Here is a 22978-nt window from a genome sequence, read left to right on the forward strand (position 1 = left end):
GGATGGATGGATGGATGGATGGATAGGTAGGTAGTTAGGATGGAATGGATGGATGGAATGATAGATAGATAGATAGATAGATAGATAGATAGATAGATAGATAGATAGATAGATAGATAGATAGATAGATAGATAGATAGATAGATAGATAGATAGATAGATAGATGATAGATAGATAGATAGATAGATGTTTATTAACACTATTCCATATTTGTGGAATTTGTCCCAAAGTGTGTTCAGTCTCTCAATCCCTGTTACTTTACCATCTGCAAATGAGTGTGAAACATCGCGATGCTCGTGGTGAGATCATTCAGTGTTTAAAACCAGCAGATGTTTGTTGTTTCTGGTTTCGTGAAGTGCTACAGATGACTCAATCATAAAAAGTTCTGAAAATCACAATAATTCAGTAGAACATTATGTCTTTGGCAGGACGGACTTGCGGATATTTCTATTTGCGGATTGTTCAGAGGAACAAACATAGAGAAGCACATAGGAAAAAGCTGTTTTTCTTTCCTTTTTTACGCCAACAAAATACTGATGTTATAATGTGCTGACTGTACAGGCCTCCCGCTGCTTCATCTGTACGAGCGAGTTACGTAACAAAACTAAACTCAAACCATACATATGCATGCTCCTCACTGTTGAAATAAACAGCCATTGGTGTCTCTTTTATGTTTTATTCTCACTTTTATTGCAAATATAATACAAAAGATGAGCTTCTTCAAAGGCAGTAAAATGTTAAAACTTGACAAAAACAACTTGTTCAGTCTCGTGTAAAAAAAAGAAAAAAAAAAGATATCAACATCAGCACTGAGATCGCCGACGTTGAGCAAAGCACAAAAGTGGAAAGGGAAAACTTGAAGCAAACTAACTAACGAACGAACGAACTAACTACTCAAAAACCAATTAGAGCATCGTAAAACTTTCCAGTTTAATCAGCCTTGTTTTAGAAACCGCAACAGCATTTTGTGCATTACACAACTGGTTAGAAATAAGGACAAATAAACATTTAAAATAGAAAAATCTACATACGATAAATAAACATGATGAATACAGGATCGTACCATATTAAGTACCAGCCCTCTGTCTAAATGGCCCGTTGGATTATATGTCACCATATTCAGAGGCGCAAAATAACATCATTTTTTTTTTGTATAAAGTATTAAAGAATAAAATGCAAATAATTTCTTTGAAATAAAATTAATACTAATAAATAAATTAAAAGGGTTAAGATGGGATCCGACTGTAAGATGACACTGGCAGCTAATGACCGGCAGAGGTCAAAGGTCACTTCCTGGAGCTGCGACACATGCTGTTACACACTCTGTAAATTCTCAGCTGCCGCTGCCACGTCGGTATTCCCGCTAATTCGCTTCCAGCGTTTGACAGGCACTGATGTTGGGGGAATCGAGACGTGAGCTGTAAAAAAACGGCTGGATGCGGACGATGTTTTACAGGAACATAAATAAAGGGTACGAACTCAAACTATCAAATATAAAACGCACTGCATGAGGACAATAAAAGGTGTTGTTACAAGTTGGAAGAAGAAGAAGAGAAAGAAAAAAAGGAAACCAAAGCCGTACTACCAAGAGTGGTTTAGTAAAAATAGACTTTTCTACAAGAAACATCAACAAGAAGGCCGGATCGGCGGAAATACAAAAAAGGACATGTTAAGAAAACATACACAGTACATATTAAAGTATCAATAATCAATAAGTCCTCACAGAGGAATCATTTCTCAAAAATGTTTCTTTACTTGCAATCAAGGCTAAAAATATATATATTCTAATCACGATTTCAGGCGATTAAAAAAGGCACGTTGGGAGCCGTTTATCTCAAAGTCCAGCTTTCTTTCCTACATTTCATTATGTGTGTGTGTGTGTGTGTGTAAAATTCAAGTGTGTGTCTAAAGAGAGTGGAATGACGTGTGATGAGTCTCTGCTCGTCCTCAGGGTCTCGACAGCTGCGTGTAGACCGGCTGCTGCTGGTCCCAGTGCTGAGGAGGACTGTGGTTGGACTGGGGGATGTTGGGAACCCCTGTCGAGTCAGCGATGGGTGTGTACATGGGCCTCTGGCTGGAGCTCATGTAGCTGAAGGTGGAGTACAAGCCGGAGCTCTGCCCGCCGGCGTGGCTGTAGTAGGAGGTGGCGCCGCCCTGGTGGTCGGAGTAGTCGTACTGCGCGCGGGTGATTGACGGGAACGAAGTGCTGTAGTGTTGCAGATGCTGGACGTTGAAGGAGCCGTAGCTGACGTGTTGCGGCGAACCCTGCTGCTGCTGCTGTTCGTTGTAGTGGCTGGGACTGAGCTGTTCGGTCTTGATGTGCGTCGTCCTCGGCTGGTCCGGTTCTCCGGTGCCGAGCGCGCCGCTTTGAGCGCCGGCGTTCTTCCCCATCCAGGTGCCGTAGCCGCCCGCGTAGGCGTGCCCGTTCGGCGGCAGGTACTGGTCGAACTCGTTGACGTCGAACGTTTCGATGACGTCGCTGCTGAGCTCGCCGATGTCCACGTCGCGGAAGTCGATGTTGAGCGGGCGTCCCGTGCTTTCCTGGAGCGGACGGGTTTCCCGCTTCAGATCCGCTTTGCCTGGCTGGGCGTCGGTTTTCGGGGTGGTGGGAGGAGTGGGCGGCCCTTGGGACTGGCCTGTTTGGAAACGGAGGAGGAGGGGAGAGAAGAAGGTTAAGCACTGCACAGATGACCAGATTACTTACTGCACGATAAAAAAAAAAACGTCGGATCAAGTTACACGTTTCGGGTAACGTAATCAAACTACTTTTGGTGTAAGATAATTCCATACCATATTGACATAAAAATACACGAGTGAAAACTTACACATTTTGGGAATCCCAGCATTACATTAATAGAAAAGTTGATCAACAAGTTATGTTTTCACATAATTTTACAATTTTCAACCAAGTTTAACTTTTTTATGTCCGTTTAATGCAATTTAAATTGAAATAAAGTTGATTGTACTTAAAAAGAAATTACGGCAGCAACCTTTTTTTTTAATCCTACAGGAATAATTTGAATAATTTGTAATCACGTAATCAATAAAAAGCAAAAATCTACGTACAAATATTCCATTATTGCAATCAGATTACGTAATTAGATTACAAATTACTACCCAGCACTGCAGATGACGCAACAGCGCAAAACAAACAAAACCAAAAACCCACTCAGCCAGGAATCGATTTGATCACGTAAAGTTGAATATGCCCACCTGAGTGTTCGCTGGGCGAGTGCACTTCTCCCATGCTGGACGCGGGCGAGTCTGCTTGCTGGAGCGCTTTAAAGATCGCGTTGGGCGAGATGTGCGTCGGCTCGCTGCCGTCCTCGGACTCGCTCTGCCCGTTCTTCACAGACTTCCTCCGCCGAGGCTGGTACTTGTAGTCGGGGTGATCTTTCTTGTGCTGAACCCTGAGGCGCTCAGCCTCTTCCACGAAGGGACGCTTTTCACCCTCGTTCAGTAATCTACCCAGAGCAGAACAATATGAACACACCGATACATCCACGAGAAAAAAAAAAAGAAAAGAAAAAGAAAAAGTTGCATGCAAATATCGCTAAGCCCATGCAATAACACCGTGGCACATCTAATTGCGTTTTATTTTAAACGAGCAATGCATGGTTGGTGTATTTACCTCCAAAGTTTTCCCAGAGTTTTGCTGAGCTCGGCGTTGTGGAGGTGCGGGTATTGATCCGCGAGCTTCCTGCGCGCCGCCTGCGCCCACACCATAAACGCGTTCATCGGTCTCTTCACGTGCGGCTTGTTTTTGCTCGAGCCGTTCACTCTCACCGGCATGGGCACGAGCGTCCAGTCGTAGCCCTTCAGCACCTGAGACACCGCCTCTCGGATGCACACCGGGAACTTGTCGTCTTCGTCCTTCTTGAAGTCTCCGAGCGTCCCGTCCGGAGCCATGAGGCTGTTCTCCGCGGGGCGCGTGTTCTCCGTGTCGGACCCCGAGGCGGACGGGCACGGGGAGCCCGCGGAGTCCTCGGACATGCTCGGACTGGGGGCGTCAGACAAACACTTCTCTTGCTCATCTGTCATTTTCAGGTAGGGGTCTAGGAGATTCATGCGAACACTGTAGGTGGACGATCTCAGAGAATTCGGGTCGCAAGTTTCGCCTCCAAAAAATACTTTCCAACTTTGGAATTCCTGCAAATCCAATGTGTGCTCGCTTTCAGGTGGCAAGCACTGGAGTGTGTCTGCAAAAGCAAAGCGCTCCCTGTGCGCTCCCGTGTAGTATTTCCAAGAGAGGGACGAACTTTGGTTTGTCAGCAGCTGAGCGCGCACGGGCTTTTAAAGAGCACGCGCTGTGACGAAAAAGAAAACGATGCCTCCTCTTGCCCACCCCCCTCTCTCTCTTACTCACTCTCGCTCTCTCTCTCAATAATTATCACCCACAATTTAGCATTTTCATTTGAGAAATCTGCTTTAAGTTAGTTTCAAAAAGTGCTGTTTTCTTAAGAATTGCGCGCCAATTGCGCGGTCTGAAACGTTGTATTATTCGGGCCGTACAAACTAATACATACACCACGAAAGATGTCAAGCGAATGCAAACAATCCTACGAGCTTAATATTCAAACCACTGGCTTTTGTTCCTTTATTTAGTGACTGATTTAGGGATGCTCGGCTCTAGGATGTGTGTTACTCAGTGACTCAGCAAAGAGAAAGCTTTCCACTCGCTCCAATTCCTTCTTTTCAACGGGTTTAGAGAAGTTGCACATATTGTTGCATGTATTCATCAAGTCATGCAGTGACTCTCTGAAGTGATGCTCTGAAACTGACCGATAGGGGGAGACAGAGTTCTGTGCTCGGTTCACTTCAGTCCATGAGTGCTGGTCAGACTCTGTGTGTTATAATGCACATACTGCCAGTGGATTATTGATTATAAACGGCAAATATCTCTGCATTTACTGTCACGCAGCATTCATACAGGGGAGACCGAGGAGCTTGGTTACACATTTGGTTTAGACGTCTTTTATTTATAATTTATTTATTCAGAATGCCCTACAAAATACAATAGAGTATCCCTAATTACTGTCAAGTACATCATGCATTGCAACCTGACTTGTAATTAATTTGTATTATGCATGAATTTATCCTCATTTCATCTTTAAACAATAAATAAATATAGAAATTCATGAAACACATTCTAACAAGGGAAGTAAATGTACTTTATACTGTATTTTTTTATTTTCTTATACATTTTTTATACATATGGTGGTGCCCACTGTGGAAACTCATTTCTAATTGTTTAAAACTCACTCTCCCTATTGATTGAAGGCAACTTTACTGAGTTCAGCATCTGTTTTTGTGCAAACTTTAGGTCGCATGAGTTAAGAAAAAAAAAAAAAAATAGGGCTGTCGAACGATTAATCGCATCCAAAATAAAAGTTTGTGTTTACATAATATATGTGGGTGTATAATTATATATATATATTATATATAATATATATAATTATATATATAATATTTATAATATAAATAATATATTTTTCTTAAATATACATGCATATATATATATATATATATATATATACACACACAAAATAATTATACACAATGCACCAACATATATCATGTAAACACAAACTTTTATTTTGGATGCGATTAATCACGATTAATCGTTTGACAGCCCTAAAAAAATATAACAAGAAAGGGTTTTAAAAGCAATTGACGAGTGTTTCGTAGATCTCTCGTTCTCTCAAAGGCTGTTTGTTTGCGTTATGTCAAACTCTTGCGATGCACAACCAGTCAGAAATCCTATCTGCCCCGCAGTTTAATTAAGGCTCAGAGAGTGAACTGTGAGCGTTTTGATTCCCCCTCGCTCCGACACGCAGCGTTTATTTTCACTGGATGTGCTTATTTAAAAGATTCACTTCAAGCATAAACATAACAGAACTTTTAGGACCTTCGTCAATAGCACGTTCCCTCTTCTGTTAACAGCACGCTTCTAATAGGAAGGAGAAGTTTGGTTTATTTATTGTAATGCGCACGTAAGCCAGTGCAGGAGTGAATGACAGCTTTTCAACTTTGCATACTTTTATCAACCAATCTTTTTACTACTGCTTGTGAGCTTGAATTGCATTAAACTCCTGTTAGGATAACGTCACAGCCAATTAGATAAGTGCTACCACATTGGCACAATAACACTAACTTCTCCTTTGCACGTTTCACTAACCACTGGTTTATAAAGGTGTTCAAGTAATAAAATGTTATTGGGGTGCAACTTGCGTTGTGATTAGCGTACACCACCTGTTAAGCACACAAGAGTGATTTCACATGCGATACACCTACACCACATCCTGTCAAAACTAAAATGTTTTAGCAACAGATGGAAAAAGCTGTGCATGTTTTATCAACTCGCCCCTATATTTTAATTTAATCGGTTTTGTTGGATTTTTTTTTTTTTAGTATTACGTTGTAACGCCTCTGATACGTTAAAGCAATGACCATGAACAGGGCTAGGTATCCTACAAAAGGCCTTGGGAAACTTCTCATCTTTTCCTGGAGTGATGGTGTGAAGACTTTGTGCAAACATTGTAGGTAAACTGGCGAATCATGTTTGCCATTTCTTACTTTGTCCCGGAGGTGTTTAAGGAGCATTCTCGTTCTCTCCGTGCTATTCAGAAGTTGTGTTTTTGGCACAGAAACGTACCAAAGCCAATTAAACTTCCTTATGCTGTATGTGAAGTCATGTGCTAGTTTGGGAAACGTGACTTTATCTAGTATTTCTGCAAGAATATAGAAATCCCAAAGACCATCCTGTCGCTGCCATCTTGACCCCAGGACCAAAAACTTCTGAAAGCCTCGGGGAAACACGGTTGTGCTTTCTATCATGTACTGGAGCCTAAAGTGAAATAAAGTCACAATGCGAGAGTTAAATGTGCAGTTGTGAGGTATTTTGTGTTGCATGGAAGATATAAAAACCAGCATTTTTAACCCGTTCTCTTCTTTTGTCTTCCTCAAATTCTCTAAAATCCTATACAAATGTACGATTTTTCGAAAACAATAGGCCTACTCATAAAAGTCCACCCCTAGCCGTCACTGGGACGTCAGCAGATCATATATGAATTCATTCGAATTGGCTGGCAATTTGCCAAAAATTAAAATAGTTATTCTGTTGAACATTTTCCAGTATTAAACTGGAAGAAGAGCATTTGGACCAGTTTAATAACACTTTATTATCATTTTGTAGCTTGACTTTCCTAGTCATCGTTCAAGTGCATTATGTTGGAAAGCACAGCCAAAAATATCACATTTAAGTCAATGCTTTTGTGTTCTCTCGCAAATGCTTTACGTTCCATCGAGTAACTTTGTATTCGATTGCAAATCCTTTTGTGTTCTTTGTGAGTGAAACGTTTCAAAGTTTCTCTGCATGGGGAACACAAACATTTATTATTCCCAAATAAATTTCCCTCCCATCTCATTTACCGTGTTTCTTCAGAGGCTCCGTACGTTGTTGACAAAAAAAAATAAAAATGTAATTGTGAGATATTTAAGAAATAGTAAAAATTGTGAGGTATACATACAATCATATTGCTATGGAAGCTTGTTTCCGCCACTGAATAAAAAAATAAAAAAATAAATAATTGCGACTTTTTATCTTACACTTGTGAGATATTATAGAGAAAAAAAGTCAGAATTGTGAGAAATAAAGTCACAATTGCGAGTTATAAAGTCAGAATTGCGAGATATAAAGTCAGAATTGTGAGAAATAAAGTCAGAATTGTGAGAAATAAAGTCACAATTGCGAAATATAAAGTCAGAATTGCGAGATATAAAGTCAGAATTGTGAGAAATAAAGTCAGAATTGCGAGATATAAAGTCAGAATTGCGAGATATAAAGTCAGAATTGTGAGATATAAAGTCAGAATTGTGAGATATAAAGTCAGAATTGTGAGATATAAAGTCAGAATTGCGAGATATAAAGTCAGAATTGTGAGATATAAAGTCAGAATTGTGAGATATAAAGTCAGAATTGCGAGATATAAAGTCAGAATTGTGTGATTTAAAGTCAGAATTGTGAGATATAAAGTCAGAATTGCGAGATATAAAGTCAGAATTGTGTGATATAAAGTCAGAATTTCGAGATATAAAGTCAGAATTGCGAGATATAAAGTCAGAATTGCGAGATATAAAGTCAGAATTGCGAGATATAAAGTCAGAATTGCGTGCTATAAAGTCAGAATTGTGAGATATAAAGTCAGAATTGCGAGATATAAAGTCAGAATTGCGAGATATAAAGTCAGAATTGCGTGCTATAAAGTCAGAATTGTGAGATATAAAGTCAGAATTGCGAGATATAAAGTCAGAATTGTGAGATATAAAGTCAGAATTGCGAGATATAAAGTCAGAATTGTGAGATATAAAGTCAGAATTGTGAGATATAAAGTCAGAATTGCGAGATATAAAGTCAGAATCGTGAGATGTAAAGTCAGAATTGCGAGATGTAAAGTCAGAATTGCGAGATATAAAGTCAGAATTGCGAGATATAAAGTCAGAATTGCGAGATATAAAGTCAGAATTGCGAGCTATAAAGTCAGAATTGTGAGATATAAAGTCAGAATTGTGACATATAAAGTCAGAATTGCGAGATATAAAGTCAGAATTGCGAGATATAAAGTCAGAATTGCGAGATATAAAGTCAGAATTGCGTGCTATAAAGTCAGAATTGCGAGATATAAAGTCAGAATTGCGTGCTATAAAGTCAGAATTGTGAGATATAAAGTCAGAATTGTGACATATAAAGTCAGAATTGTGAGATATAAAGTCAGAATTGCGAGATATAAAGTCAGAATTGCGAGATATAAAGTCAGAATTGCGAGATATAAAGTCAGAATTGCGTGCTATAAAGTCAGAATTGTGAGATATAAAGTCAGAATTGTGACATATAAAGTCAGAATTGCGAGCTATAAAGTCAGAATTGTGAGATATAAAGTCAGAATTGCGAGATATAAAGTCAGAATTGCTAGATATAAAGTCAGAATTTGGGGATATAAAGTCAGAATTGCGAGATATAAAGTTAGAATTGCGAGATATAAAGTCAGAATTGTGAGATATAAAGTCAGAATTGCGAGATATAAAGTCAGAATTGCGAGATATAAAGTCAGAATTGTGAGATATAAAGTCAGAATTGTGAGATATAAAGTCAGAATTGCGAGATATAAAGTCAGAATTGCGAGATATAAAGTCAGAATTGTGAGATATAAAGTCAGAATTGTGAGATATAAAGTCAGAATTGCGAGATATAAAGTCAGAATTGCGAGATATAAAGTCAGAATTGTGAGATATAAAGTCAGAATTGTGAGATATAAAGTCAGAATTGTGAGATATAAAGTCAGAATTGCGAGATATAAAGTCAGAATTGTGAGATATAAAGTCAGAATTGTGAGATATAAATTCAGAATTGTGAGATATAAAGTCAGAATTGCGAGATATAAAGTCAGAATTGTGAGATATAAAGTTGCAATTGCGAGATACAAAGTCACAATTCTGAGAAATAAAGACAGAATTGCGACTTATTATCTCACAATTCTGACTTTTTTTCTCTCACAATTGTGAGTTTACATATCGCAATTCTGACTTTATAACACATAATTGCGAGTTTATATAGTTTGACTATATCGATATAAACTCACAATTGCGAGTTATCAGGCCAATTCTAAGGGGAAAAAAAACTTTTCCCCGCTCAGAATAATTTATTTCTCACAAATCTGACTTTACAACATGTAATTTCGACTTTATATCTCGCAAATCTGACTTTATAACACGCAATTGCGACTTTATATCAATCATTTCTGACTTTATATCTCGCAATTTAGACTTTCTATCACTGCGAGATATGGATGTAACGTCACAATTGCGTGTTAGTCAAAATTGCGAGATATAAACTTTTCGCAATTGTGAGGAAAAAAAAAAGTCAGAATTGGGAGATAAAAAGTCGCAATTACATTTTTTATTTTTCATCCTTTGGCGGAAACAAGCTTCCATACATTCCTAAATTGCTGTGGGATATAAATATTTAAGAAATACTTGTAATTGTGAGATATAAAGCTGCACTGTGATATATTCACATTCATTTAAAGAAATAGACACAACAGACATCAAATATAAGGTATTCTGCATGGGATATAATTTGTCATTACATGAAATACGAAGAGAGAAGAAGTCAAATTGAGAAATTGAATGTCACAATTGTGGGATATATAAAGTCACATGACAAGAAATAGTTTTCACAATCTATTTGTGAGATATAACACAAAATAAGCAAAAGTTGCAGCTGCACCTTTTTCTTTGGTTTTCTTCTGACACAGAAATGTGTGTGTGTGTGTGATCTGGGTTGTGTTGAGGTCAGAGGTTCTTCCAGGCATTCCGTCGTTATCTGTGATTTATGACAGCCTAACTAGTTTCAGCAGATCAGAGACTGTTTGTTAACATGCGTCACCCCGCTAGTAAAGTCTAAACGGGTTTACTCTGATCCAGATGTGTGCACTGTAAAAAAACAATAAGTAAAATTCACTTAATTTTTTCAAGGCAAGTTTTTGCACTGATATTTTTTGAGTAAATTTCACACATATAATTAAGTAAACTATACCTAACTAAGTTAAGTGAAAATAACTTCAGTTTTATTTAGCTAATTAAAGATTAAGTGATATATTTTCTATTTAATTGATTCATTTCACTCAAACAATATAACATTGAATTAATAATTGCAGTGAGTCTCATCATGAATTCACTTTTGATATAGCATGTGTGAATGCAGACCGCAATACTTGGTTAAAAACACACAATGACGGTAAGATCGTTTTTGTGTTTGAATGTGTCATTTTAAGTAGAAAATGAACTCCAAATGTCACAAAATGGCAAAATACTAATCCTAACAACAAAAGTAATGATAAAATAGTGTAAATACAGCTGGAAAACAGTGAAAAATCAACCTCGTTAATCATTCATGGCCCAGTGCATGATGGGAACAGCAGTATCAGAAAAGTTGAGTAATAATCATTTTGATATTTACGCTTTCATTTCTACACGATTGAATTGAGTTCTACTATAGAATTTACTTATTTTTTTAATTCTTGCCTGCACTAACCTTTTTCATGTAAATTACATGTTTTTTTCTGTAGTATTTACTTCACCACAAAATCATTTTTATCAGTGTGTGAACATTCCCCTTCTACTTCAGTTTATCCGTGCACTTCAATTTAGCTCGATTCCACAGCACATTACCGTAAGTAAATAACGGGATCGCTTTCATGCGCCGAGCTGATTAAACAAGCGGGCCCGAACCGGAGCAAAGCCACGGGAATCCAAAGATACAGCTGGCTCTTAAAAATAACAATGTGCTTTTGCGCCAAGCTAAATGTGCTAATGACAGATCCGCACCTTTGAGGACTCTTTTGGGCTTTTCAGGGCTTGAGGCTTCAGAAATGTGTTTGTCAGCAGGAGGGCCGAGCCAGTGGAAACGCAGACGCTAGCCGTGCCCGAGACTTTCACAGCTCCACGATTCTCTGATGCAGCGAAACGCTAGTCGGTCTGGATCCTGCTCCAGTCATAGCACAGCACATTTTTAATTGAATTCTCACAGACGGAGGTGTGGGGCAAATATAGACGGATTTCAATTCAGACGTCTGGAGGAACGATAGGCATTACTGAACTGTTGGCGTGATATATTGTTATTGTTTACAGCAGTAAAAAAATATGTTCATGATTTGTAATCACAACATTTTTTATTTTGTCAAATCAACTTGGCTCATAATATTTTGAGTTTCTGATGATTAAATCGACCTTATTCATTGTATTAACTAAATGTTTCCATTTCAATGAACTTAAAATTTGAAGGCAACCAGGTTACTTCATTTTTTGGTCCCACTTTATATTAAGTGGCTTTAAGTACTATGTACTTACATAGGAAAATAAGTACAATGTACTTATTGTGTTCAGGACAGGTTGTATTGTAAAACACTTTTGCTGCTATTGAGGTGTGATATGGGTAAGGTTAGGGACAGGTGTGGTGGTATAGGTACGTATCAGGGTGGGCTGAGGTGTAAGGGAAGGATCAACTGTGTAATTACAAATATAATTACATGAATTAATTACAGTTGTAATTACATGCAGGTATTTTCAAAATATAAGTACAATGTAAAAAACATGTATGTACACAATAGTCCAATGTATCAAAGTAGTAACTTCAATGTAAGGACATAGTACTTAAAGCCACTTAATATAAAGTGGGACCCATTTTTTAAGTTAAACCAATATACTGTATATATATAGCATATTTGTCTTTAACCCAATTTTGCTTATTTGTTTTAACCCAATTTTGGGTCAAATATGGACAAACCCAGCCATTGTGTTACATTTTTTAAATTGCATTTTTAACCCAATGTTTGAGTTTGTCCATATTTGACCCAAAATTGGGTTAAAACAACCCAGCATTTTTTAGAGTGGAATCCGCTCCTATTGCCGGTTCATCAGCTTCTGATGTCTGATGTCATCGCTGGTCTTGGTGACGTTCATTCAGACATACTCAAGAAACCGCAGACTAAATATAGCAGTTCGTGTCACTGTGGCATGGGTTAAACAGGTTAATTCTTAACCACTTCCTGTCCCTGTGATGTTTACTGTCTCTGAGATGACACTGCATGTGTTTAATGATCAGGCTCAGACCACATTGATTTTCTGTGAATATTTATATAATGCTTAATAGGAGTGTATATAACGCGCTGTATGTTTAAGGGTTACTTGATTTTCACTGTTTTCCAGCTGTATTATGTTTCTTTTTCAACCGACTGCCAGGGCTATTGTGAAGGGGAAGGGATTTATGTGTGTACTTAAGTGTATGTTAATTTTTTAAATGTGTTTTAAAAATCAACAAAAATATAAAAAAGAAGAAATTACACATGTACAAAGTAGTTAAAAATACACTCCAGAAATTGCTGGGTTGTCAAATATGGACAAACCCAGCCATTGGGTTATTGTTAATTACATTTTTAACCCTACGTTTGGGTTTGTCCATATTTGACCTAAAGTTGGGTTAAAACAACCCAGCATTTTTAGAGTGTATTGATTTTGGCATTAATTGCATAACAACAGAGGTTTTGATTGTGTGATATTCCTGAAATTAAGTTTGAATGAATTTCATAATTATTATTATTAATATTTGTGCTCTCTAAAAAAGACTGGGCTGTTTCAACCCAAATTTGGGTCAAATATGGACAAACCCAAATGTTGGGTTGAAACTTGAATTGCAAATTTTAACCCAACATTTGGGTTTACCCATATTTGACCAGAGTGTGTTGTTGTCGTGCTTGAGAGTGTGTGCGGGTGATGAAACTGCGCAATCTGAGCCAGACTTACACTCTAAACAATGCTGGGTTGTTTCAACACAAATTTGGGTCAAATATTGACAAACCCAAATGTTGGGTTAAAAATGTAATTTCAAATTTTAACTAGGGCTGTGCAAAAATTAATTGAGATTAATCGCATCCAAAATAAAAGTATATTATGTGATTACATAATATATTTGTGTGTGCTGTATATAATTATTTTGTACATATAAATACCTATGCATGTATATATTTAAAAATGATTTGCGCTTAAATTCTGTGTGTGTATATATATATATAAATACATAATCTATATTATATAAATATACATATTTTATATATTAACACATTTTATTAAATATATACATGCATGTGTGTGTATACAAAATAATTATATACAGCACACACAAATATATTATGTAAACACAGACTTTTATTTTGGATGCGATTAATCGCAATTAATTTTTGCACAGCCCTAATTTTAAGCCAACTTCAACTTTCACAATTACATTTTTAACCCAACAGCTGGGTTTGTCCATATTTGACCCAAATTTGGGTTGAAACAACCCAGCCTTTTTTACAGTGTAATATTTCAATAGTAGTTTAAAATTCACAAACACGTCCATATTGCGATTTGTACTTTTGATATATTCATCCGAAGTGTATGCACTTCCAGGACATTTTGAATTATAGAGTAAATTCCATTTTCATCAGCATTTTATTTATTTGTTTGCATTGGGAATCGCACGATCAGAGTGTGTATTTCTGTATGGACACCCAGCCATGTGTCCAGCTCCTTTCAGTCTGAAGTATCTCTCTCTCTCTCGTTGACCCTCCCTCTCTTCCCTGCAGGCCATGCTAAATGAAAGGGCCTATTCTTTTTTCCTGGGCATGCCAGCGTAATGAAGGAGTGATGAGATCCAATAGCTCTGCCCAACTCTCTGTGATTCCTGCCCCCAGCTCTTTCCACCTCACACACACAGGTAACTATATGCACAAACGGCAAGACATTTGCTTGAAAAATGATGCCTGCATAGATAAACACTCACTGGCTAAAAATCGACGTTTCAGGCCATAACTAACCTTCCTCAAATCAGTAATGCTCAAACTCGACCCCAATCGGACCTCAGAGGAGCTTACAAAATAAGAGCGTATTTCTTTTCGTATTTAGCGAAGTGATTATAAGGAAACAGAGACGCCTCGTCAGTGTTATTGAAGATGTTTTTGGGTGGAAGGAGCGCAGAGTTTAAAGCGTGGTGTGTAAGTCACCCGTAAGTCAGTCGTAATGTAGGATGAAGCAGTGTCGCATTCACTTACACACACACATGCACACGTGTCCGGTTCAGGCCTGGGAAATTGAACTGGCACAGCAAGACAGGAACCTTCCAGAAACAGAACCTGCCTCTTTAGACGCCATACACACACATGTAGACATGCATGCATAATAATATCAGTATCTGCACGAGTGTTTCACGAGATTGCAGCAACCCTGTGGACTCTCCTCGCTGCCGCTGGATTCTAAGATTACACTCGGAGGAAATTGTCCAGCTTTATTTCCTGAAATCTCTTCCATCAGGATGCACGAGAGTGACTCGAATTGAAGGGAGAGGGAGAGAGAAAAAATGCAGGAGAGGTTTGAAGTGAGAATGGAAAGAAACAACAATGCTACTGTGAAATACTGTGGGGTGTAACACTATCTTTATGTGTTTCAGATTGGATATCTCCATTCCTCCCTCTCACTTTCTCAAGGCTTCTTTCCAACAAGTTTGTGATACTTTGGAAACAGCGCATTTGTTGGAGCTGCAGTTCACAGAATTCGACAACTTCACGAGTCGGTATGGAGAAGGTTAAATATTAAGTGGAAAACAGTGTAATGTTGAAAGGCATATTTTGATATATACAGTATTTACAGTATATATATTGACCTCAGACAGTTAAGCATAAATATATTACAGTTTTCTCGATTGTTTGCACACATTTCCTGAAAGTATATGCCTCATACCCTCAAAACTCTCAAAAAAACACACACCCAATGGGCAAAACCCCTCAAGTGCAAAATGAAACTTTACATTCAAAACAATTGTATATTCTCAAAATGGTATTTTGTTTTCAAAATCACACACACAAACCATCATTTGAATAGACATTTATAAGAACCAGTTGAATGAAAACACTAAGATGAATGGGAAACACTTTTTCTCCATTCATCATAATGACTTAGACATTTTTTGTTCAGTGTTACACTTACTACAGACAGTACATTACATTACTTACAGTACTTACAACACACAAATACATGGTAACAATATTTGACTGTATTTTTCCCCACAAAAACAATGGGAGATATGCCACACATTTAGTATCTCAATCAACACAAAGTTGCACATACAGTGGTCTACATACAAAACAACAGAAAAATGTATGCAGTTACAGTAAAAATAAATAACTATACTGCATCCTCTCTTCTGTTTTGCTTTTTAATGTTAAAGCTCTGATTGCTAACTGTAAAACTGTTTGCACATGTGATGAATCAGTGTGCATATCTGATTGGTAGTGAGAAAACTACATGAAAATTGTGCCAAATGCAGAGAATTGTGTGTAGTGTTTTGAAAAAAAGTGTGTTTTAGAACTGCAATTTGAGTGTAAAGCAGGAATTGTGCTTGTAGTTCAGCAGAATTGGTTCTGGGTGTTGGATGTTGTGGTCATTGTGTCTCAGAATTTGTGTGTAATCAATTAAGAAAGACTGTAACTACATTGAAAACAGGAATGTAAATAGCCTTAGTTTTTTAAAACAAAATCTTTTTTTTCCCCTTTGGTTTATATTTTTGAGCATAGTAATGTAGCAAGTTTGCTAAAAAAGACTTTAAGCTTTTTTTAATTCAAAAACATTTTATATGCATTTTTTATATTTTTCATATTCGCAGTTTAAGATTAAAAAGAAAATATTAAATTATTTCTAAAATACAGTACAAGTATAATTTGTTTGAAATCTTATGAAAGCTTGTTTCCGCTACAAAAACAAGGTAATTGGGACTTTTTATCTTGCAATTTCTGACTCGTTTTATTCTCAGAATTGTGTGATAGACTTACAATCGCAAGAAAAATGCCAGAATTGCGAGATATAAAGTCAGAATTGCGAGATATAAAGTCAGAAATGTGAGATGCAAACTCAGAAATGTGAGATATAAAGTCTAAATTGCAAGATATAAAGTCAGAATTGCGAGATATAAAGTCTGAATTGTGAGTCATAAAGTCAGAATCGTAAGATATAAAGTCAGAATTGCGAGATATAAAGTCAGAATCGTGAGATATAAAGTCAGAATTGCAAAATATAAAGTCAAAATTGCAATATATAAAGTCAGAAATGTGAGATATAAAGTCAAAATTGCGAGATATAAAGTCAAAATTGCGAGACATAGTCAGAATTGCGAGATATAAAGTCAGAATTGCGAGATATAAAGTCAAAATTGCGAGATATAGTCAGAATTGCAAGATATAAAGTCAGAATTGCGAGATATAAAGTCAAAATTGCGAGATATAAAGTCAGAAATGTGAGATATAAAGTCAAAATTGCGAGATATAAAGTCAAAATTGCGAGATATAAAGTCAGAAATGTGAGATATAAAGTCAAAATTGCGAGATATAAAGTCAAAATTGCGAGATATAAAGTCAGAATTGCGAGATATAAAGTCAGAATTGCGAGATATAAAGTCAGAAATGCGAGACATAAAGTCAGAAATGCGAGATATAAAGTCAGAAATGCAAGATATAAAGTCAGAAATGCAAGATATAAAGTCAGAAATGCGAGATATAAAGTCAGAAATGCGAGATATAAAGTCAGAATTGTGAGATATAAAGTCAGAATTGTGAGATATAGTCAGAAATGCGAGATATAAAGTCAGAATTGCGAGATATAAAGTCAGAATTGTGAGATATAAAGTCAGAATTGTGAGATATAGTCAGAAATGCGAGATATATAGTCAGAATTGCAAGATATAAAGTCAGAATTGCGAGATATAAAGTCAAAATTGCGAGATATAAAGTCAGAAATGTGAGATATAAAGTCAAAATTGCGAGATATAAAGTCAAAATTGCGAGATATAAAGTCAGAATTGCGAGATATAAAGTCAGAATTGCAAGATATAAAGTCAGAAATGCGAGATATAAAGTCAGAAATGCGAGATATAAAGTCAGAAATGCGAGATATAAAGTCAGAATTGTGAGATATAAAGTCAGAATTGTGAGATATAGTCAGAAATGCGAGATATAAAGTCAGAATTGCGAGATATAAAGTCAGAATTGCGAGATATAAAGTCAGAATTGCGAGATATAAAGTCAGAATTGCGAGATATAAAGTCAGAATTGCGAGATATAAAGTCAGAATTGCGAGATATAAAGTCAGAAATGCGAGATATAAAGTCAGAATTGCGAGATATAAAGTCAGAATTGCGAGATATAAAGTCAGAATTGCGAGATATAAAGTCAGAATTGCGAGATATAAAGTCAGAATTGCGAGATATAAAGTCAGAATTGCGAGATATAAAGTCAGAAATGCGAGATATAAAGTCAGAAATGCGAGATATAAAGTCAGAATTGCGAGATATATAGTCAGAAATGCGAGATATAAAGTCAGAATTGCGAGATATAAAGTCAGAATTGCGAGATATAAAGTCAGAATTGCGAGATATAAAGTCAGAAATGCGAGATATAAAGTCAGAATTGCGAGATATAAAGTCAGAATTGCGAGATATAAAGTCAGAATTGCGAGATATAAAGTCAGAATTGCGAGATATAAAGTCAGAAATGCGAGATATAAAGTCAGAAATGCGAGATATAAAGTCAGAATTGCGAGATATATAGTCAGAAATGCGAGATATAAAGTCAGAATTGCGAGATATAAAGTCAGAATTGCGAGATATAAAGTCAGAAATGCGAGATATAAAGTCAGAATTGCGAGATATATAGTCAGAAATGCGAGATATAAAGTCAGAATTGCGAGATATAAAGTCAGAATTGCGAGATATAAAGTCAGAATTGCGAGATATAAAGTCAGAAATGCGAGATATAAAGTCAGAATTGTGAGATATAAAGTCAGAATTGTGAGATATAAAGTCAGAATTGTGACATATAAAGTCAGAATTGCGAGATATAAAGTCAGAATTGCGAGATATAAAGTCAGAATTTTGAGATATAAAGTCAGAAATGCGAGATATAAAGTCAGAATTGCGAGATATATAGTCAGAAATGCGAGATATAAAGTCAGAATTGCGAGATATAAAGTCAGAATTGCGAGATATAAAGTCAGAATTGCGAGATATAAAGTCAGAAATGCGAGATATAAAGTCAGAATTGTGAGATATAAAGTCAGAATTGTGAGATATAAAGTCAGAATTGTGACATATAAAGTCAGAATTGCGAGATATAAAGTCAGAATTGCGAGATATAAAGTCAGAATTTTGAGATAAAAAGTCAAAATTGTCATTGCAATGGTTTTATTCCACGGCAGAAACTCGTCCTATCCTGTGCTCATGTTTGGTCTGCTCTATCAGTGGCTGTTGACGGCTGACTGAAGGCCATTGTTTGCATCATGTCTGTTTATGCAGGATTGCTCATTCTTATTCAGGACCGACGTTTTTGTCTGTTTGGAAGAGCCCCCATGCGTATGTGCATGCGTAGCATTTGTGTGTGTGTGCGTGTGTATAATGTCTCTCCGCCCTAATCCCAGGCCCTTGGCTCTGCATTGTACCGTACCGCATATTAGACTTGTCATGCAACTAAGTTTGAATTTCTAATAAAAAAATCCAGAGTCTGAGCTTTTAAAAACAAAACCTTTTAGCAAGTGCTCCGGTATCACCTGACAGGGCAAATAAACACAGATGAATGTCACTCTATTCCCGAACAGAACTGATGCTGTTTCCAACCCAAAACATCGGGCCGCGTTCGCCTGATCGGCCTGCTCTCTAACATAAATGTAAAATAACTCGCTGACCTTCCCAGAATCCCCCTGCTCCATGTCGCATTGCCCAGAAGTGTATATCACAACCAGCTCACATCAAAGCCCTCGACACGGACTCCTTTATTGCTCATAATTGATGTTTGCTTGGAATTAACACTTTTTAATAAAGCCATTTCTGACTGTACACTCGAGTTAATGTTCATGGTAAATATTAGCAGAGGGTCATTGACGTCTGCCGACCTAATATGGGGTTTAGCGGACTTAGATTTCCTTTCCTTTCCACAATACTGAACTGTACAAGGCCTCCTCACACACGACTGCAGGGCTAGCATGTGTTGACTAGCACTAGTTGACTAGCTCACTCAGCAAACAGTGAAGCATACACAAACAAGCAAATAAACAAACAGAGAACATGTTTTGATGAGATTCCAGTAAACTTAAATTGTCCAGAGTGATTCGAAAAGTTACCGTATATTTTCATGATAATGACTGTTTTATACGGTAAATTTTCGAATGTTATGTCATCACTCAGTTATATATATACTGTATATAGCCTATATATATATATATATATATATAGGGAGAGAGAGAGAATTTTTATTCAATTGCATGTTAATTACAATTGAATGAAATGCATTAGTTTGTATTTTATATTTATGAAACGTTTATATTTACATGAAGAAGCAATTACTGTTAGTGTTTTTGACCCAAGAACATCTTTTTGTGTAATTTCATAAATCTGTTGATATGTTTAGAGTGTACAACACTTTGATGTTGTTTCTATTGAATCATATATGCCATATAAGTATATTTATAATTACACATTTGCAATGATGCAGGTGAAATTTATATATTTACTGTAGATGTACTGTAATGTTGAATAACACACAACTGTTAAAATTATAATCAAGTACTTTTATGTTAGTCAAGACATCAAAATAAGTGCACTTCATTAAAGCATGACAAGAGATTATTCAAAACATAAATATTTAAAACACGTTAAAGTAACGTTTTACACGGGGGCACGTTTTGAAAGTGTGTTAAGAATTGTACTCACTTTAATGGTCTTACATTTTATTAATATAATCTGTAGTACAGTTTCTCAAAAGCACTTCAGGTTTGAAGCTCACAACCGATATTAGCATTAGCAATACTAGCTTTTTTTTTAGGGACTGTATTATGAGGGTTGTCTTGATGCTCAACGATGCAAATGAGGATTTCATCACAAGATTATTTTAAATATGCTGATCTAAACTTGAACTTGAATAGTATTTATTACTGGAGCTGATGGGAAATCAGTGCCAGTGGAGGATGTAGCGTGTTAGCATGTTCCTTTGGTTCCTGCTTCCCCGTCTCTGTGTGTGTCTCACTCGTGTTCGTCCCTCCTTCTCTGTTTGAGGTCTGTTGGCCTCGTCTTTGTTCAGATGGATGGCTTCTCACTGAGTGCCAACTGATGCTATCGCTCTTTCAAAACAGTCTCTTTCCCAGTCCTAGCATATTTCACACTTGCACGGCACGCAGGATCCAGGTATAGAGTTCGACTGGAAGTTTTACTATCCCATGTTTTATTGAAGCTTATACATGTTTGCATATACTTATCTATGTGCAGTGGGCTGCAAGAGTCTGGAAAACTGGGATTTTAGGATTTTTTAAAAATGCAACACACAAAAAAAAAAAACTTATGTTATGGTCTGTGTTATGGTGTAATTATACACACTCAAAGAGATGCTGGGTTGTTTTAACCCAATTGTGGGTCAAATATGGACAAACTCAAACATTGGGTTAAAAATTTAATCTAAAAATGTAACCCAATGGCTGGGTTTGTCCATATTTGACCCAAAATTGGGTTAAAACAACCCAGCATATTTTAGAGTGCATTTAAAGGAGAAGTTCACTTTTTTTAAAAAACTTTTGCGGGTAATTTACTCACCCCCATGTCATCCAAGATGTCCATGTCTTTTTTTATTCAGTCGAAAAGAAATTAAGGTTTTTGATGAAAACATTCTAGGATTTTTCTCCATATAATGGACTTCAATGGGGTCCAAACGGTTCAAGGTCCAAAAGAAAATTTTCAGTGCAAACTACAAACTGTTCAAAGGGCTTTAAACGATTCCAGATGATGAATAAGGGTCTTATCATGCGAAACGATCACTAATTTAATAAATAATTAACAAATTTTAAGTTTTATAAGCTCAAATGCTCGCCTTGCTCTGTTCTGTGATGCGCGTTCGTGACTCTCCTGTTCGAACTCGTTCATCAAAATGAACATATCTTTTTCCGAGTCATTTGGTTCATTCAAGGAACAACTCGGAAAAAAATATTCATTCATGTTGATAAATGAGTTCGAACAGGAGAGTCACAAACGTGCAGGGCAAACAGAGCAAGCCGAGCATTTGTGCTTATAAAACTTAAACTTTGTTATTTATTTATTAAATGAGCGATCATTTTGCTTGATAAGATCCTTATTCATCGTCTGGAATCGTTTAAAGCCCTTTGATCAGTTTGTAGTTTGTATTGAAACTCTCTTTTGGACCTTGAACCGTTTGGTTCCAATTGAAGTCCATTATATGGATAAAAATCCCGGAATGTTTTCATCAAAAACCTTAATTTCTTTTCGACTGAAGAGAGAAAGACGTGGATATCTTGGATGACATGGGGCGTGAGTAAATTATCAGCAAAAGTTATTTCAAAAGTGAACTACTCCTTTAAGTACTGTGTCAGAAAAAGATTTAGGGTTAGGATGTAAACATGCATAATGTAGCATGTGTAACACTAAAATAAAGTGTTACCAAAACTATGATGATGATAGTCAGAGAAAAAATCTCATGTCACAGACTTTTAGACCCCATTAGACCCACATTTTTAATGTTTTTATTACGCCTAACATGTATTATGATAATTTCAAGGAGGAAACTTTGAGCGTCATAATTTAATCTTGTGTTTTATTTATTTTTTATTTTAACATTAAGAGCTCATTTAAAGTGTGTTTGTTCTGCCTTCCATAAAACATTGTTTTTTTGGTAGGTTTATGACTGACCATATTGCTCCCATTTTACAGTGACATTTTCATCTGCAGTGAGAAATGAGGGAATTTGTGTTTCTGTCCCAGGCGTGTTCAGGAGAAACCACACGCACTCGTTTCTAATGGGAGTCTTCCTGGCTAGCGCCAGCTCATGAACATGGAAACGTGGTTGCCCTCGTCAATCCAAAAGCTACAATGCGTCGCTCTGAAGGCAGACTGAGCCAGAGGAAAGCGCCGCGTCCAATACGCTCTCCTCGGCAAGTGCCATGTTTGTTTTATTTCATGATTTTATTTTCCTAGCCCAACTCCCTCTGCTTTTCGGACTATTGAATGCTGAGGCGTAAGTGTTTATCTTGAAATTTTTTTGCAAAACGTCTCGCAAAATGAAAATAAAGGTAATGTCACACTGATAATATTTGGAGTGGCAAGTGGGTTGTTTTCCTTTTATTAAATGCTGATTAATATTCAGTGGTAGAAAGGTTAATACTGGCCGTTATTCCCCTGTATCCTGCAGAAAGCTTGCTTTTCTGGGTCTGGGGGCCGAAACACCAAATGCACGGATGTCTGGTTTAAATTACTGAATAAGCTCAATTTCATTCACATTTTTGCACTTGGTTTTTTGTTGTCTTTATTTATTTTATTTTTTTCTGGGTAGTTGTAATTGTCAAAAT

General features: G+C 36.7%; 1 protein-coding gene and 1 long non-coding RNA gene across 2 annotated transcripts; one reads left to right on the forward strand and one right to left on the reverse strand.

Moving 5' to 3' along the window:
- Positions 1-1580: 1580 nt before the first annotated feature.
- On the reverse strand, positions 1581-4282 carry sox9a (SRY-box transcription factor 9a). Its single transcript, XM_039674331.2, has 3 exons — positions 3633-4282; positions 3215-3465; positions 1581-2637 (listed from the first exon to the last, which is right to left on the reverse strand). Exons 1-3 carry the CDS (start codon positions 4067-4069, stop codon positions 1949-1951), a joined length of 1377 nt encoding a protein of 458 aa, XP_039530265.1. The 5' UTR covers positions 4070-4282; the 3' UTR covers positions 1581-1948.
- Positions 4283-14187: 9905 nt separating this feature from the next.
- LOC148971024 (uncharacterized) lies at positions 14188-22706 on the forward strand. Its single transcript, XR_016147167.1, has 3 exons — positions 14188-14312; positions 15042-15164; positions 22395-22706. It is a non-coding gene; the product is annotated as an uncharacterized LOC148971024 (long non-coding RNA).
- The last annotated feature ends 272 nt before the right edge of the window (positions 22707-22978 follow it).

Source organism: Pimephales promelas, chromosome 17 (assembly GCF_988280905.1).
Source record: "Pimephales promelas chromosome 17, fPimPro1.hap1.1, whole genome shotgun sequence".
In the NCBI taxonomy this organism is placed as follows: domain Eukaryota; kingdom Metazoa; phylum Chordata; class Actinopteri; order Cypriniformes; family Leuciscidae; genus Pimephales; species Pimephales promelas.

Excerpts from the sequence above, each read along its gene's own strand:
- sox9a (XM_039674331.2), bottom strand. The coding sequence starts at position 4,069 with ATGAATCTCCTAGACCCCTACCTGAAAATGACAGATGAGCAAGAGAAG. Across the intron at positions 3,466-3,632 it reads ACTCTGGGAAAACTTTGGAG|ATTACTGAACGAGGGTGAAA; the intron begins GTAAATACACCA and ends TGCTCTGGGTAG. Across the intron at positions 2,638-3,214 it reads CTCGCCCAGCGAACACTCAG|GCCAGTCCCAAGGGCCGCCC; the intron begins GTGGGCATATTC and ends GTTTCCAAACAG.